The sequence below is a fragment of the Styela clava genome, chromosome 5 (genome assembly GCF_964204865.1).
Source record: "Styela clava chromosome 5, kaStyClav1.hap1.2, whole genome shotgun sequence".
Lineage (NCBI taxonomy): Eukaryota > Metazoa > Chordata > Ascidiacea > Stolidobranchia > Styelidae > Styela > Styela clava.
The window spans coordinates 2,052,721-2,069,195 of NC_135254.1; the positions used below are offsets into that span (position 1 = coordinate 2,052,721).

Genomic DNA, 16,475 nt, shown 5'->3' on the forward strand with positions numbered 1-16,475 from the left:
AGAGAGTTATGCTCAAATATATGGACACGTAGCGCCACCCAGTGGCAATAATTTTGATGATGCATAGCGAAAAAAAAAAGTAATAGCCTTCTGGAGAAAAATTTTATCTTTAACCACTGAAAATATCAAAGCAATTGGTCCAGTATTCGAAGAGAAAACCGATTTTTTAAAAATGGAGACGGAGACAAATAACAATAACAATAACAACAAAATTTTGAAACGATCGTTATGGCCACTAAACGTAGCCAATAAGCACAATGTAACAATCGCTGTCAAGATGAGGTTATTTTCATCGATATTTTTTACAATAATTCATATCATTGAAATTCATAATTGACAAGATTGTATCAGCCAGTAAGTTCGCTTGAATGCCGGGAAACTTGTGTTTTCAAGAGACTTTGGGATCTGAAATGCGTTTCAAGCCACAAAAAATTGCTATGTATGTTACAAAAATTTTTTCTTTTGAATTTTCAAAAGGGGAAAAAATTTTTTTTTTTTCATTGTTTGAAAAAGGGGGGTTGCAAACAACAACTTCCCCCCTCCATCTTCGATACGTCGCTGTATCTAACTTAAAATCCCACTCAGCGATTTCATATCTTTCTATTCGCAGAATTAAAACCAGAGGGGGAGAAGAAGACTTCGGATTCAGTGGCCGCTCCCAAACCTGCTACCCCCATGGATTCTGCTAATCAGTCCAGGAGAGAAACTGCAACATCGCGACAGAGCTCTAGGAATGAGGATAAAAGAGACAGAGGAGGTTTGCATTTTTTTGTTTGGGGGGGGAAGTTTACATTTTCCTAGTTTATTAGGTGTTTTTTTTTTTGGGGGTGGGGCACCTATTTTCATTGTTAAACTTGCAACTCCACGACAGAGATCTAGAAATTGGTATAGAAGAGGTTTGTTATTAGTTTTGGGAGGGGAATGTCCCTATTTTTTTAGTTGCTTTCTTACTTTATTATGTTCGGGGAGGGGTAATCCCCTATCCTTTATTGTTGGACCTCGCATCAAAGATCCAGAAATGAGGATAAAAGAGATAGAAGAGGTTTGTTTTGTTATTGGTTTTGGGGGGGGAATTTTTTTATTTTTTCTCATTTGGAGGGCGAATTTCTTCGGTTTTCTAATTTGTCTTTTTTACTACACATGGAAGCGTTTGCCTGTTTTTTTCGTTATTTATTTCCCTCCCCCCAATATTTATAATGAAAAAAACTGACTCTAAATTTTGGTTTTTAGCTCGACAAAATGATCGTCGTGACGACAGGGAAAAACCTGACAATCGTGATAAGCGAGAAGACACAAGAGACATCCGTCGTGACGACAATCGTGACACGAGACGAGAAGATAATCGCGATAAAAGAAGATTTGAAACGCAGCGCTACGATGTCAGAGAAAGGCAACAACAGAAGAATAAAGATAAAAAATTTGATACAGGTTTGGGGTTGCTGTGTTATTTTTTGCAAAGCAAGGTGTCTAAGTTACATAGAAATAAAATTCTAATAGAGGCGCTCCAGAAGTAAGTGTAGCAATATGGAGGTGACTAATTTTGTTCGCCTATTTTACATCAAGTTGTGTAAAGGGACTGAAACCTATGGCCGTTGATATATTCACTTGACTAACACAGACAGTCCCAGAACTCGTAATAGAACTAAAATAAGGAAAATCGGAATGAAATTATGGCCTGACCCTATCCTGGTACACATACTACGGGAGTACCAACAATGTGAGTATACGTACCAAGATGGCGGACACCGGAACGTAGTATGTGTACCAGGTTAGGGTTAGGCCATAATTTATTCCAATTTCCCTTATTTTAGTTCTATTGCGAGTTCGGAGACTAGACAAGTGACTCCCGTAGTATGTGTACCAGGTTAGGGTTAGGCCATAATTTATTCCAATTTTCCTTATTTTAGTTCTATTGCGAGTTCAGCGACTAGCCAAGTGACTCTCATGGTATTTGTACCTGAAATTATGGCCTAACCCTAACCTGGTACACATACCACAGGAGTATCCTCATAGAAGAGTTGCAGGGGGCTAACTAACACACTTGAAGGTTGCTCAAGGATTTAAGAGTCATACTAATATATATTTCATGGAAACATGACAAGCGCTTAAGTGAACCACCTTGCGACGGCATGGAGATTCAGAAATATTTTTACACATAATTGGGTGTTGCTGTTCGATAACCAACTTTGGTTCCTCGCGACTTCTCTTCCCAAGTTGAAATGTGTGATAATCTTTTTTCTTTCGTATTTTGTGTAAAACTGACTTTTTTACTGGTTGGAGATAATAAACTTGACTTGATGTGATTCAAACCTGTGCACTGGCAAATTGTAAGTCAGGGGGGCAATGGTGAGTGCAGAAGTAACTAACGAAGTGCCAGTAGTAACTAACACGATGCACCAACTGCTGAGCTGTTATCCTCGAAAAGCCAATGGGTATTTTAGAATCCACCCTATGGTGGCGAGGAGTCCAGCAATCCCCTCGCACATAATTATTGTTAATTATCCCTACTAAGGATTTGAAGGTGATAAAAAGCGTTTTCCAAGCACTCTTTACAATTTCAATACATTTTATCCTCAGTTCCACAACGCCAGCAATCTCAGACCGAACCATCCAAGAAGTCCGAAATGAAACAGACAGGACAACTCACCCCGACCTCGACGTCAAAACCTGCAACTGCTGATCCCGTGAAAGGTTAGTTATTGGATGCGAAGAGTTTATTTGTTGATCAATTTTTCTCCTATTTAAGTTCAGTTAAGCCAACGTCATGTGCACTTGGTTAAAAGTAATCTTGAAAAAAATCTGTAAGTGAACACTGAAATGTTAAAAGCTACTGAAACATACAGAATCAACACTAGAATTTTTTTTATTACTTATCGATTTTAATCGGTAAGTATGTTGACAGGTACTTGTCTGTCTGTATGTCTGTTAGATGCACGCGATATCTCATGAAAGCGAGATTGAATCTGCTCCAGATTTTGCATGTGCATTCATCTTATCTCGGACCAGAAGCCTATTGATTTTGGGCGAATTATGTCGTATAATTAGCGAGTTATTAATTAATTAGTGATGGGACACAAGGTGTCACTATGGAGTAAGAGCGCTGTTTTGGGGGATCCCCTAACTTTTGATCGATAAGTCTTCGGTCTCTGACCGATATTTTCGTTTTAATATCATCATCAAATACTTCAACTGTTATGTGAATTTATTCTATAACAAATGATGAAAGATTCTGGGATTTAATATTTGCAGGGAATATATTCAGTTCTTTGTAATGATTAATTAAAAATATTCTTGCGCTAAAATGAGCTATGATGGAGTGAACAGAAGTAACCAATTGAGCAATCTTATCCACTCTCTCCCCCATGCCAACTAACCCCTTTTTTCAATTTTCAGGCCAAGAGAAGCCACCAACTCCCGTCCCAAGCAAACCATCCACGGTACCAGCCCAACCTCCAGGCACCAATGTCTGGGAAGAGAGGAAGAAGAAGATGCAGGTACTGTTGCCACATTTTTAATTGTTTTTCAGATGTTGAGGACTGTGAAATCGAGAGAAAATTTACATCGATATTGGCTTCGGATTGGGAAATAGTTGTGCTCGGACGCAAACTCTGGATTGAGGAAAATTTTAACTCTGAGAAAACAAATTTCGAGCTCAAAAATCCCCACGTGTGCCGGTGGTAATCAGTTTTGTGGCGGAACATATAGTTCTATTTTTGTCAAAATAATTTTGTTTTTTTAAACTTTTCCAGACTGAAGCCGAAAAAACTGTAACATACACTCCCACTGAAGATGACAAAAAACGAACGTTGAGGGAAACTGCTCCTAAAGCTGTCGAAGGGAAGCCAGAGATTAAGAAAACTGAAGAAAAACCGAGTTTTGATAAAAACGAAGATTTGAAAGACGCGAGCAAGAATCGAGATTTTGAAAGTGAGTTATTGTATATTGTCTGCGATAGAGATGTAGGAATATGGGTGTTCCAGGGGTGTGTGTGTCAATATGGAGGGAACTAATTTTGTTCGCCTTTTTTTACATCAATCTGTGTAAATAGAAATTGGGATAAAATTATGGCCTTACCCTAACCTGGTACACATTCTCCGGGAGGACCAGAAAAATGAATAAAATATGAAAGCTATATACTGGTGCACAACCATAGTTCTGTAGAGCGATGGTTCTCAGTCTTTTATGGCTTGTGTCCCTTTTCTTGAGGCTTTAGCACTCATAACCCTGTTTAGCCTCCGACCCCCCCCCCCCCCCCCTGTTTAGTTCGATTGGTGGATTTAAATCCCATTATGTTCAAACAATTCATGCTCAACAAAGTGAAAACACTCTGTGAAATAACCAAACCTCCTGAAGTATGCGCACCAACATGGCGCACAACCTGAACTCAGGCTGTGTACCAGGTTAGGGTTCAGGTTGTGCGACATCTTGGTGAGCATACTTCAGGAGTACCAAATCGATCTTCGATCTTAAGATCGATAAGTAACTAGGAGAAATGGGGAGTTTTATTGTAAATGTAAAGTATAATGAGTTTTGTGTCTAGCATTGTGCCCTTACCCAACTCCTCTGTTGCTCTCCTGGAGTCGAATATAAGCCAAATTTTTAGTGAGATCAGTGGTATGCGAGTATCAGCCGACCCCTTCGTTCGGCAACTTTTTTTTTTTGAGTTTTAAACTTGGCTTATATGCAGGATATACAGTATTTCACGTTTCAAAGATTGATAACTGCTTGCCCTGAGGATTGCAGCTGTACCACAAGATCTGGACCTCCAGAAGTATGTGTACCAAGATGCAGCACAACCTGAACATAGTATGTGTACCAGGTTAGGGTTCAGGTTGTGCGCCATCTTGGTGCACATACTTCGGGAACGCCCATGATCCATCTACTATTCTCTGTGTGATATTAGTCAATCTAACAAAATTATTCTAAAAATGGAGAATTTAAAACAATCTTAATTGAATATTTCTTCTTTTCTTATTCCAAAATTTTAAATTTTCATCTTAAATTTCAGGCCGGCGACCAGTTTCATCTCGTCAAGACTCGTATTATCGAGAAAAGAACAGTTCAAGGAGAGGTCAAAGTTCGCGACCCCCAAGGTCAGATCGATACACAGAACGTCACTATGATGAACGTGGCACTGGTCGTGGTAGAGGCCGCGGAAGGTATGTAGTGGATGTGGGAGACCATCAGACTATAACAGTTAACCGGGTGAAATTTACCGGTTAACCACATGAAATCAACGGGATAACCGCAATGTGGCGTTTGATGTACCGGTAATAAGTTCATGATTATTTTAAACCGCTTAACCAGGGATGGCGGATCACAAACCGTGACTCGCCATGTTTTTTGCGAATTCTTACATATTTTCAATTCACGAATTATTGTAAATAAACGTACATTTCATTATAAATTCGTAAAAAGATCAAGCCTTATTTCAATCTTACAATAACGAAATAAAGACAAAACCTGAAAAAGCTGTTTTGAGAAGATGAGAAAAACATGTAGTTTTGATTTAGCGAGGTTGAATTTGCTCCAAATTATGCATGTGCATTCATCATATCTCGGACTAGAAGCCTATTGATTTAAAGTTGTATAATTAGCGACAAGGTGTCACTATGGAGTAAGAGCGCTGTTTTGGGGGATCCCCTAACTTTCGATCGATGAGGTTTCGGTCTCTGACCGGTATACTCGATTGAATACTTTGCCGAATATTAGCTTAATATCAACCTAAAACCACCATAAAAACAGTGAAAAACCGTGCAAAAATCTTGCAAAAACGTGCAAAAACCTCACTTCAAACCTTTTTCAATTTTTCTAGATCTCGAGGAGGCGGAAGTTACAGCCGAGGCGCTCCAATCAGAGGCGGTCATTCTCATTACGAAAGAGGAGCGTCTGTCAGTACTCGTGGGCGAGGAACACGCGGTGCAAGGAGAGGATTCAGGTATGTTTGTTTAAGAATACTTTCATGTAAGTTTCATCTTAAAATCGCACTGTGGTGCTTGGAGTCAACCTAAAGGGTGACTATTCGGCATATACCAGGTCATCTTGATGTACCTATTGTTTTTTTTTTTAAATAACATATTTAGTTTGACTTCATTCTATTTATCATGTTCTGTTACACAGTGGTTCCCAACCAGGGACCCAGGAGTTGGAAGGAGTCACAATGCTCGGCGCAATACGAATGTTAGTTTCCACTTCACCAAAAAACTATCCATTCTTCCTAGTTTCATTACTTGCTAAGGATATTTCACAGAATGTTGTCTCTTTGTTGAGCATGAATTTTTTGAACATAATGAGAATTGGAATCTACCAATCAAAATAACACTATAAATACCACTGGAATGATGAACAGGGCATAAGTGCTAAAACCCTTCTGAAAGGGAACCACTATAAAATGTTGGGAACCACTGTGTTGGACTTTCCAAATGGTTGCCGTTACAAACCTCCAGAAGTATGTGCACCAAGATGACGCACAACCTGAACATAGTATGTGTACCAGGATAGGGTGCCATCTTGGTGCACATTCTTTGGGAACGCCGCCGCTACTTGATGACCAGTATTGGTTTTAAGTCTCCTTTCACCCTGACATGCGATTTTTAATATTTCTTTTCATGAAGCTAACTTCTATTCTTTTTTTTTTAAGAACTGCACCCCCCAGAGGAGGCCATGATAGGCCCAGGACAGCTCCATACAAAAGCACAAAATTCCAGGTTAGTGTAGAACTTTAATCTAAAAATTGGTTGCATGCAATAGTAAGATTCGAAAATTTAATAACGAGTGTCTGGTATTTCTTTTGTATTGAACTACAAAACTGCATTATGCGCTTCACGAAAACTCCGAAATTTTTTGGACACCTCATATTAAAAGTGAAACTAATATCGTACATCCTCTTTTTAATACTTATCGATTTTAATCGATATCGCGCGCGATATCTCACGGAAGCAAGATTGAAGTTGCTCCAGATTTTGCATGTGCATTCATCTTATCTCGGACCAGAAGCCTATTGATTTTGGGCGAATTGTGTCGTGTAATTAGCGAGTTATTAATTAAATAGTGATAGGACACAAGGTGTCACTATGGAGTAAGAGTGCTGTTTTGGGGGATCCCCTAACTTTCGATCGATAAGTCTTCGGTCTCTAACCGATATTCTCGTTTTCTTACTTAATCCCGACATAACGTGACATTGCAAAACAATTATTGCAACATCATGCAAAACAGTCATTGCAACATCACAACTGTGAGAAATCTTCCTGACTTGATTTGCGGGTGTAACCATGTTTCATACATATCAATTTTCTGTTGCTTGAAACACTTTGGCTCCTGATAACTCATATTTACCGGCCTTTAGCCAGCTTATACAGAACCCCCTTTAAATTCTAGACTAGGCCCCTCAAGACCCGAATATTAAAACTCAAATCTGCAATCATATTAAGTGTGACATAATATTTTTTCACAGCGGGATGACCATGTAGACGGAGAAACAACCGACTCTGAGGTGTATGTTTCAGATGAATTTGAGGTTTGTAGTGTAAACTGTATTGTATTTCTGGCAACTATCATTTTCCTAGATGGTTAAACATGACAGGTGATGTCATCAGTCCATATGACTGATCATGACCAACCAGCTGTCAAGGTGAAGTGACTATGTGCTCTCTATGGTCGCGTGCACAGTTGCATAGTGTAACTTATGGTTACTTTGGGTATGTTAATTACTGTATATGTTAAAATCAAGATTTACGCAGGTTTTGGTTGAAATATAAGAAACCCACGAAGATTTTCCGGCGACCCAATTGCCGGTCGTCACTGGTCTTCACCATTACAGTGACTTCTCGTTAGTCGAAATAATTCGTTCTAGACTGGTGTTTTTGAGAGTGCCGAAACTTTTTTGCCACAAGAAGCAATGGTAATTACTTAAAGTAAATTGACTAAACCAGTGGTCGGCAACCACCGGGCTGCCGACCAAACAAACACAAGGCAAATACCGAAGTAGGCTGAACGTAAGAAACACGTAACGTGTATCACTGTCGACCATGTCTTCAAATTGGGAGCAATCAATGGCCAGCAAACAAATGCAGATTTCGCAATAAATAGCATCACCTTTGTTTTGAATATATTGTCAAGTCACTAAGTTATACTTACTAAGTTATATCTTGTTTTGTCTGAAGAAGTTAAACTATGATCTAATGCAGTGATCGGCAACCACCGGGCCACGGCCCATCGCCGGTCCGCGGATAGGTTACTACCGGTCCGCAGAAAGGTGACATAAAAAAGATACAATGCAATAGCATTGTTACCTTTATGCGAGGTCGGGTTTTCAAAATTGACTACTAAAACTATAAAAGCGAAATATCTAAGTAGGGTGAACGTAATAAAAACATGTTACGTGAATAGTATCACCTTTGTTTTTGAATGTATTGTCAACCAAAATTGTCTAATTCATATAATTAATTAGATTAGTTAGTTTGTATAAAGGTGGTCCGCCAAAATTTTTGTCAGGCTTTACCGATTCGTCACTTAAAAAAGGTTGCCGACCAATTGACTAAACAATTAATAAATTTCTCAGCCTATATCTACCCGGAAACGTGAGATAGGGGAACACTCGGAGGAATACACAGATTCTGATGAAAGCTACTCAGAAGATGAGGAGACTGGCGTACAATCATCCAATAAACCGAAAAATGACTCCAACGCTAAAGTAAGATTTTTTCACTTTTTGCCCATTTTTGATCCTTTGATTATCACCATGGAAAGTAGGGATCTCGATTTTCGACTAAAGGAAATTCAAAATTTCGACTTCGCCTTTGCGGCTTTAGTGTGGGAATGTTGACCACTTAATTCGTAAAAGATACATGAATTTGATAGTGGGGAAAGCTGCCTTCAGTTAAAACACCATTTTTAAACTTTTATTTATAGGAGAGAGATTTTATTTCGTATTTATGTGTAGTACCGATAATATTCTTCATTACTTTAGTCTGATTGTAATACATGCATGTGTACACATTAGTGCGAGTAGCGTGTGACACTAAATATTGAACATAAAACATAACATAAGGCGAAATAAAAAAAATTCAAATTAAGCAAATGGAGGATGCATGTTCTTCATTTATTTAGTAAAATTGTAATACATACATGTTCACACATTGTGCACTATTTAAACTTTACTGAAGCCGGAGTGCGAGTAGCGTGTGACACTAAATATTGAACAAAAAACGAGGTCTTAGTTTTCGTTTATACATATAGTAAGGCGAAATTAAAAGTTTCGAATTAAGCAAAGGGAGGATGCATGTTGGCAACTATATTAAGTGAACTACCTAATGTAGGGGTCGGCAAACTTTTGTCGTTCGCGGGCCAAAATTAAAAGTTACAAGTCATTGGCGGGCCGCATATATTTTTAGAAAGTTACAAACCGAGGGAATGGCCAATGAATCACATTTTTTCACACAGATTTCAGTTAAATTTCAAGCAACACGCGAAGACTGATCATTTGAATATTTTCTGCGCCATTAAAACCATTTACACTCAGCATCAACTTTTTTTACGTTCTGTTGCCATTTGTCTAATTATAATCAATTATAGACTCATTAAACCAATGATTGTGAATTATATACTCGTTAGATGATAATATAATTTGGTGTCTCAAAACAAATCCTGTTACGTAAAGAATATAATCGTTAATACAGTTGTTTTGTTAATATAATTCAGTGAAGCGTTGCGGGCCAGATTATATTGTTCTGCGGGCCGGATCTAACAGTATCAAAAAACAGCCACATTCATTGCCACTACAATCAAAGTTCAACCATAGTGACACAAAGTAAACAATTTATCAATAACTTTTGCAATTTAGCTAAATTTATTTTTAATGTCCAGGAAAATTCAGCCCAAGATAACACGAAAAATCGAGCAAATGGCGTTAGTAACCATAGTGATCGTCAAGATTCTACACGCCCACCTAGAGATCGACCAATCAATACAAGGGGGCGTGGCAGCTCAATACCATTCTCTGCTCGAGGAGAACCTTCTAGACGAGGGCGTGGGAGAGGGTTTGCCAGTTCATCCACAAGAGGGCGTGGGAGAGGAATTTCAACTCGAGGGGGTGCAAGATCTGCTCCCCCATACCCAGGTCGGGGCCAAAGGCTGAATAATGAAAATGGGTGAGTGGAGTTATTTTTTTTAAAGTATCAAATGCAGAGAGTAAGTGAGATTAATTGAATTCTTGGTTCTTGATGCTAAAAAACCAAGACTCGGATGGGGGTAAAAAAAGTAACTCTAGTCTGCGACTCCGCTAAAATGATCATGAGGAAATAAAGTAAAAAAAGTAAAGTAAAAATGGTGCAAGATCTGCTCCTCCATACCAAGGCCGTGGCCAACAGTTGAATAATGAAAATGCGTAAGTGTGTTATTTTTATAAAAGAAGGAATAAATGTGAAGAGTAAATAAGATTAGTTTAATCCGTGTGTAAAGTTGACAATACAACTCAGTTCAAAGTCAATACATCGATTCATACAGATTAACAAAACCACACACTAATAATGAGCATGCTGCCCAAACAGTAAAAACAGAAAACAACCACAATAGAAAATTATTCACGCCTGAGCGAACATAATAAATGAAGCAAAACGAAAGTGAAAGAATGCAGTGCTTAAAATGAATAAAGCAGAACAGTAACACCGTGGTCGTGGGGTAAAAAAAAAACCAAGACTATGATAGGGAGTAAAAAGTAACTATAGTCTGCAACCCCCCTAAAACAGGGGTACACCACTCAAATGAGGATACGTGCCAAATTTTTCAAAATAATCTTGTCGCGTGCCACGCACAATTGTGGTATTGTTAATTAACTCCCGTAAAACAAACAAATTGCAATAACAATACATAATAACGAATATCTAATGTCCTGAAATACTGCTGATTTTGATATAAACGTGATATTTTAATGTATATCATAAATATTTTTTTTTACAAAACCGTTCGCGTACCACGTTTGAGTGTAAGGCGTGCCAAATTTGGCACGCGTGCCTCGTGTTGTGCACCACTGCCCTAAAAGATCACCAAGTTGAAATTGAATTAGACTCTGGTGGGAATAAAAATCCAGGGATATTTATCAAAACAGGGTTGTGATATCTGAATTTTAAAAGTTTCTGATAAGTCGGTTGAAAGTTTATTCTGAAGTTAAAAGTAAATAACACAACCAGACAGAGCACATGATTAACATATCATCAAGGACAGAGTGTCCTTTTACAGCTGAATGATCTGTATTTATACTAGTGATCAATCATGCATGCAATGATATTATGACATGACAGTGATGATTACTGTAAACAAAAACATAAATTTCATGGAAAACTATCAGTTTATTGGGCCAAGCCTGTAATGATGGTTGAAGAAGTGAAATTTTGACGCCTCTCGCTTGCGACTTCTGATGTCTTATAAAGTTAGTAGCCTCGTAAAAAGTACTGGCACTTGTATAAAATATGAGAGCGTTGCTCAAATATATTGACACCAGGCCGAACCGAAAAGTAGTACGAGTATGCAATCTATCACAGTAGACTACCTGTACGGCAATCTTGGCGATTAACGTGAAAGCGGAACTACCACAAGGTGCGCAATTTTTGATGACGTCATCGCAGACAAAAAATTAATCTCATGTAGCCCTCAAAATTTTTCAAATAAATAGTCTTTTAGCGAAAGCTGCAACATTTAACCTCTAAAAATTTTGGTCCAGTAGGCAATGAGAAAAGTGATTTTTTTTCATAACAATAAGAGGAAAAATACTAACAAGAAAGCCAACAACAACAATAACATAACAATATCTCTTCCATACAGTTCTCAACATTCCATGTATACCTCCATTGAGCGTGAACCGAGAGGACCTCCAAGTAATGGTAGCAGTCGACCGCCTCGCGGAGGTGGTCCATCACGGGGAGGAGGCAATAGAGAGTTTCTTTCAAACGATAGAAGAAAGAAATCAACAAGACCAAAGCAAGACAGGTTGGAAGTTGTTTTTGTATTTACTTGTTAGTTGCAAATGTCGGGTCAAGTTTTATGATCATGCCTTGCAAAAACTGTAAAAAACCATCAAAAACATGCAAAGACAGTAATGGGCTGTATAGGTAATGTTGAATCTTTAAAGATTTCGGTGCTTGCAAAATTTTAATAGTTTTTCCAAAATCAAAGCATACTTGCCTAAAGCTTTGCTCAGAACGGCAATAAAAAATCCTTCAAATATACCCTTATTTTTATGCTTGAATATATTTGTGTGCTAGATGTTGTTGGTTACTAGGGATGGGCCGGGATTCGGATCCAGGCATTTTTTGGACTCGGATTCGATTTCGAGTCCACGTCGTTTTTACCGAGTCTATAATCAATTCTGTTTTTACTAATTTACGCCTATGTTTGTACTTTTACCTCTATAAATCCCAGTATCTACCTTAACTAGTTGAAATTCAAGGTTAGATATGTAACAATATCCCTCGTGTGTATTATAAACACTCGTAATAAAAACGACGCGAAATATCCAGATTATATAACGCAAGGTAAAAACTATCGATAGCTTATAACAATGATACGCCAGCCGCTTTCAAAATATCTATCCTTTGGAGCAGTGGAAAGCATGGAGCGTTTCAGAACGTTTACATGAACTACTAAATTGCAAGCATTGTATTAACGACAAGTGGCATCTCTCTACCATTTGCACACGCGGCATAGTAAATTTAAGGTTAGAAATATCTGGAATTATGGGAAAGCATTGTAGTCAAAAGCTTTTTATTTTTTTATTTGACATGTAAGAATTTCTAAATAGCCGCCCAGAATTGACGCAAAGTGGTTGGCTGAAAATCCAGTTCACAGCCAAGGGGCACATTGACCCACGTTTACGTTTGTATTATGGCAGCCAAAAAAAAAGAAAAATATATTTTTAAATTGATTCAACAGCTATCTGCAGAACCATTAGGCAAAAAATATGAGCTACGTCGTATGTTTGTTAGCGCGCGATGCTGTAGTATGGTCAAAAACGTGTTTTTCCACTCTTACATTGTGACGTCACGGACTCGTAGGATTCGATTCGAGTCCTTGACCTATTACTCGGATTCGTCGAATCTCTGTAATGCCGGACTCGTCCCATCCCTATTGGTTACAGAGTATGATCATGCTCTCATACCCAGTGTAACTATATTTGTACTGAATCAGGAAGATTTTAGATTTCACACTAATACTAGTTTCTTTCGTCCTAGTGGCCAAGCCTTCACCTAGTGGGTCGTGTTGTTTCCTACCAGTTGAGATATCGTCTGTTTTTGTCTGCTAGTCTGACTGCTCGAAATCCCTGACTTTTGAACCAAAATATTCTAAATTATTCCTAAATTTAAAAATGTACTATAGGGTGAATTTCGAATGAATTTGAAAATTCGATTCGTTCAGACATCCCTAGGTGTAGAACGAGCAATAAAGATAGTAGATCAAGGTTGGAAAGGTATTCAAACCGGGGGCCAAAAATTTTGCCCGCTTAGACTGGCGGGCCATGTAAGTGTGACGTAAAAAGTAACATTTTATGAACAATATTTACAGTGTTGCAAAAGTAAAAGTGGAAAACAATGAACCTAGTACCGAAACTAAATTTAATCGCAATCTTAACAAATCCAATTAAAACATCAAAATTTTTTTTTAGTTTGGTTGTGGCAGCATCAGGAGAGCCAGGTTGAATTACCCAACGGGCCGAACCTGGCCCGCGAAACCTAGTCAGTCATGTATCTATGCCTTGCCTATATCAGTTATAAATTCTTATATTTCAGTGGTCGTAAATGGTTGTTCTAGACCGCTTAGTAATCAACAACATAATCATTTTTCCAGCCGACCCCCCAGATTCAAACGCTTAGAAGGAGGTTCCGTTGCCGGGAAGACTAGAGAAGACGAAAGACAGCCTGGTACAGGTGGCAATGCAACTAATGGCCCTGGAACCCTAGGTAATGTTGGTTATTATTTTTTCCAACGACTTCTCGTCCAATTACTAGCCTAATTATTGTACTGAAATAGTGAACATGTTATTTGGGTCAGATGCGGGGACAGTACTTTTCAAGGGGGGGTTTGTAATTGCCAAGTTATACCGTAACAGCTAGTCTTTGAGGGTCTAAAAAGCGTTTCAGACAACAAAAAATTTGAAAGATACAGAAAATGCTTTTATTTTTCATTTCAAAAGTGGGGTTTCGACCCTCAAATCACCAGGCATTGTTGTTTGCAATTTTTCTTTTTGAATACGTACCAGTGGAGTGGCCGAGAATTTTCAAAGGGGGGTTCTGAAAATCTAATTGCCAAGTTAGACTGTATCAGTTAGCGGGTCCGGACTATCCGCAAATTTTCCACAAAAGTGTGGGTTATTAAGCTTCTTTGACCTTGAAATTGTCAAATGACCTTGAAAATCTGCATCTTGAAGTTAAAAATTTTATTTATATTTAAGTATTTGAACATATTTCAAAAGACTTTGAGAGGTGTTAAAAATATTAGGATGACCTTGAGTTTTAGGTTGTCCCTGACCTTGAGAGTTTGACCTTGGCCTTTGTACTGGTTAATCCATGTGACTGTTGCCACATTTCACTGTGATATACAATGATGACGAATAGATAGGGACAAATGATATGAAGTGATTATAGTAGCAGACTCTGAGTATATCACCTAAATGTGGCAACATAATACACAGAATAACAAAAAAGATGACATCACAGGTCATGCTCAGTCATCTGTGACTGATGACATCACAGGTCATGCTCAGCCATCTGGAAAAATGCTAGTTGTCAGAAATACAATACAGTTGACACAAACTCTTCAGCAGTGTTTCGAAACTGCTAAGACTAAGGTGCTTCTGAACGGAGTTTGGTGAACATGAGTAATTTTTTTAGCATTTTAAATAAAAATCGGACAAAGATGAAAAAGAAAGGGTTAACATTTGGCTTTGATTACCTAGGCCTACATGTTTACAAATTTTTAAAGGCATGAAGTACGCAATGACGATTACTAAAGCGAGTTTTATTTGAAAGCTGTTTTTGTGTATAAGTGCGCTTTGAGTTTTTTTCGGGATAATTAGGCGCTGCACAAATAAAGTGTTTGGGAACTGCATGATTAATCGATTGAAAATTTTTAGTCATTTAAGATGGTTGAAATTGCTATAATGACTTTACTTTTATTATTTCAAACTCACTCGGAGTCAGGAACCGAAATGTTTCAATAATGGTTTTTAATTTATTTAGAAAAAGGGAGTAATGAGACATCAGAAACACCGTCACCAACTTCTCCCCTCCCACCCCGAACTATTGATGGAGCGCCATCCGGTGTTGACGGAATGCATTCATCAGACGTTGGTGGCGAGGAATGGGAAACAGCATCCGATAACAGCGATAATAACGGTTATACTGTTGCAAAACAGGTAAAAATTCGAACTTTTTAGTTACAAATATTTTTTGTTCAAAAGTTTTTCCCAAAATATACAGTTATGTGGAGTTCACTACGTTGTAACTGTTTTCCTGATTGTTTGAAGATAGTCTCGAAGTATGAGTAGGGTTGCGCCATAATTTTATTTTGATTTTCCTTATTTTAGTTCTATTACGAGTTCGGGGACTGTCTGTGTTAGTCAAGTGAATAACCCCCTGCCCATAAGTTTCAGTCCCTTTACACAACTTATGTAAAGTAGGCGAACAAAATTAATTACCTTCCTTGTGTTATTGGCACACACTTCTGGGGCGCTGTTTGAACTGCTTGATCTAACTCAGTTTTTGCCGATGTGTAATTCTGTTTCGATAGTTCTCTGCATTTCAGTATTCGTCTGTGAGATGACCGAGTGCGTGTGACTTTGTATCCCTTGAATATTCTCATAAAGAATAAGAAACTACTTTTAACCACTAATGCTCAGCGGTTGGTAATCAGAATCCCCCTCTTAAAATTGAAAAAAAGCTCCATCAGGACTCTCTAGATCAGGGGTTCCCAAGCTTTTTCCAGGACGACCCCAAAGACAACTTTCAAGTGTCCAGTGCGACCCCAGGTCAATATATCGACACCTCAAAACAAAACAGTGATAAGTCCACTTTTCCCAAAAATGACATTTTTCGATTGCTGATTTTCCTGGACTTAGTTCTACATTTTGGTCTATTTGCCTTATCTCTAGGTGCTCTAGATCTCAAGACAGCTATGGACATAACCCTGCTTTTTTTAGGGCATTTGAGAACTAAACAGAGCTGTGTCTACTATAGTGGACTTAGCTCTGGATAACTGCATTGTAAGTTGGGGCTAAGTCCGTTTTTTGGACATAGCTCCTCTCAAAAAATATAATACAAAGCGCTGAGTCCATACCAGCCTCTATAATAATATAATAAAGGGGCCCTGAGTCCAATAAAATTGTTTCTGGCCCAGAAAATTGAGAGCCAAAAAGGGTTAAGTCCAAAAAAAAAAAAAAAAAAAAATTTGGGGCGGAGCACATATTTTTTATACCATCTAAATATGGC

The 16,475-nt window shown here is 38.2% G+C and overlaps 1 protein-coding gene across 5 annotated transcripts in view; it reads left to right on the forward strand.

The window, feature by feature from the left end:
* The window catches only part of LOC120344714 (uncharacterized), a 79,579-nt gene that overhangs the window by 25,271 nt on the left and 37,833 nt on the right, over window positions 1–16,475 (forward strand). For all 5 annotated transcript variants that reach the window (XM_078112903.1, XM_078112902.1, XM_078112907.1 and 2 more), the window contains 14 exons: window positions 611–757; window positions 1,231–1,428; window positions 2,578–2,691; window positions 3,394–3,494; window positions 3,750–3,927; window positions 5,009–5,159; window positions 5,816–5,938; window positions 6,641–6,707; window positions 7,454–7,516; window positions 8,561–8,692; window positions 9,865–10,148; window positions 11,818–11,982; window positions 13,837–13,949; window positions 15,228–15,403. In XM_078112903.1, coding sequence (XP_077969029.1) covers window positions 611–757; window positions 1,231–1,428; window positions 2,578–2,691; window positions 3,394–3,494; window positions 3,750–3,927; window positions 5,009–5,159; window positions 5,816–5,938; window positions 6,641–6,707; window positions 7,454–7,516; window positions 8,561–8,692; window positions 9,865–10,148; window positions 11,818–11,982; window positions 13,837–13,949; window positions 15,228–15,403 — 2,012 coding nt within the window. The remainder of the gene's footprint in view (window positions 1–610; window positions 758–1,230; window positions 1,429–2,577; window positions 2,692–3,393; window positions 3,495–3,749; window positions 3,928–5,008; window positions 5,160–5,815; window positions 5,939–6,640; window positions 6,708–7,453; window positions 7,517–8,560; window positions 8,693–9,864; window positions 10,149–11,817; window positions 11,983–13,836; window positions 13,950–15,227; window positions 15,404–16,475) is intronic.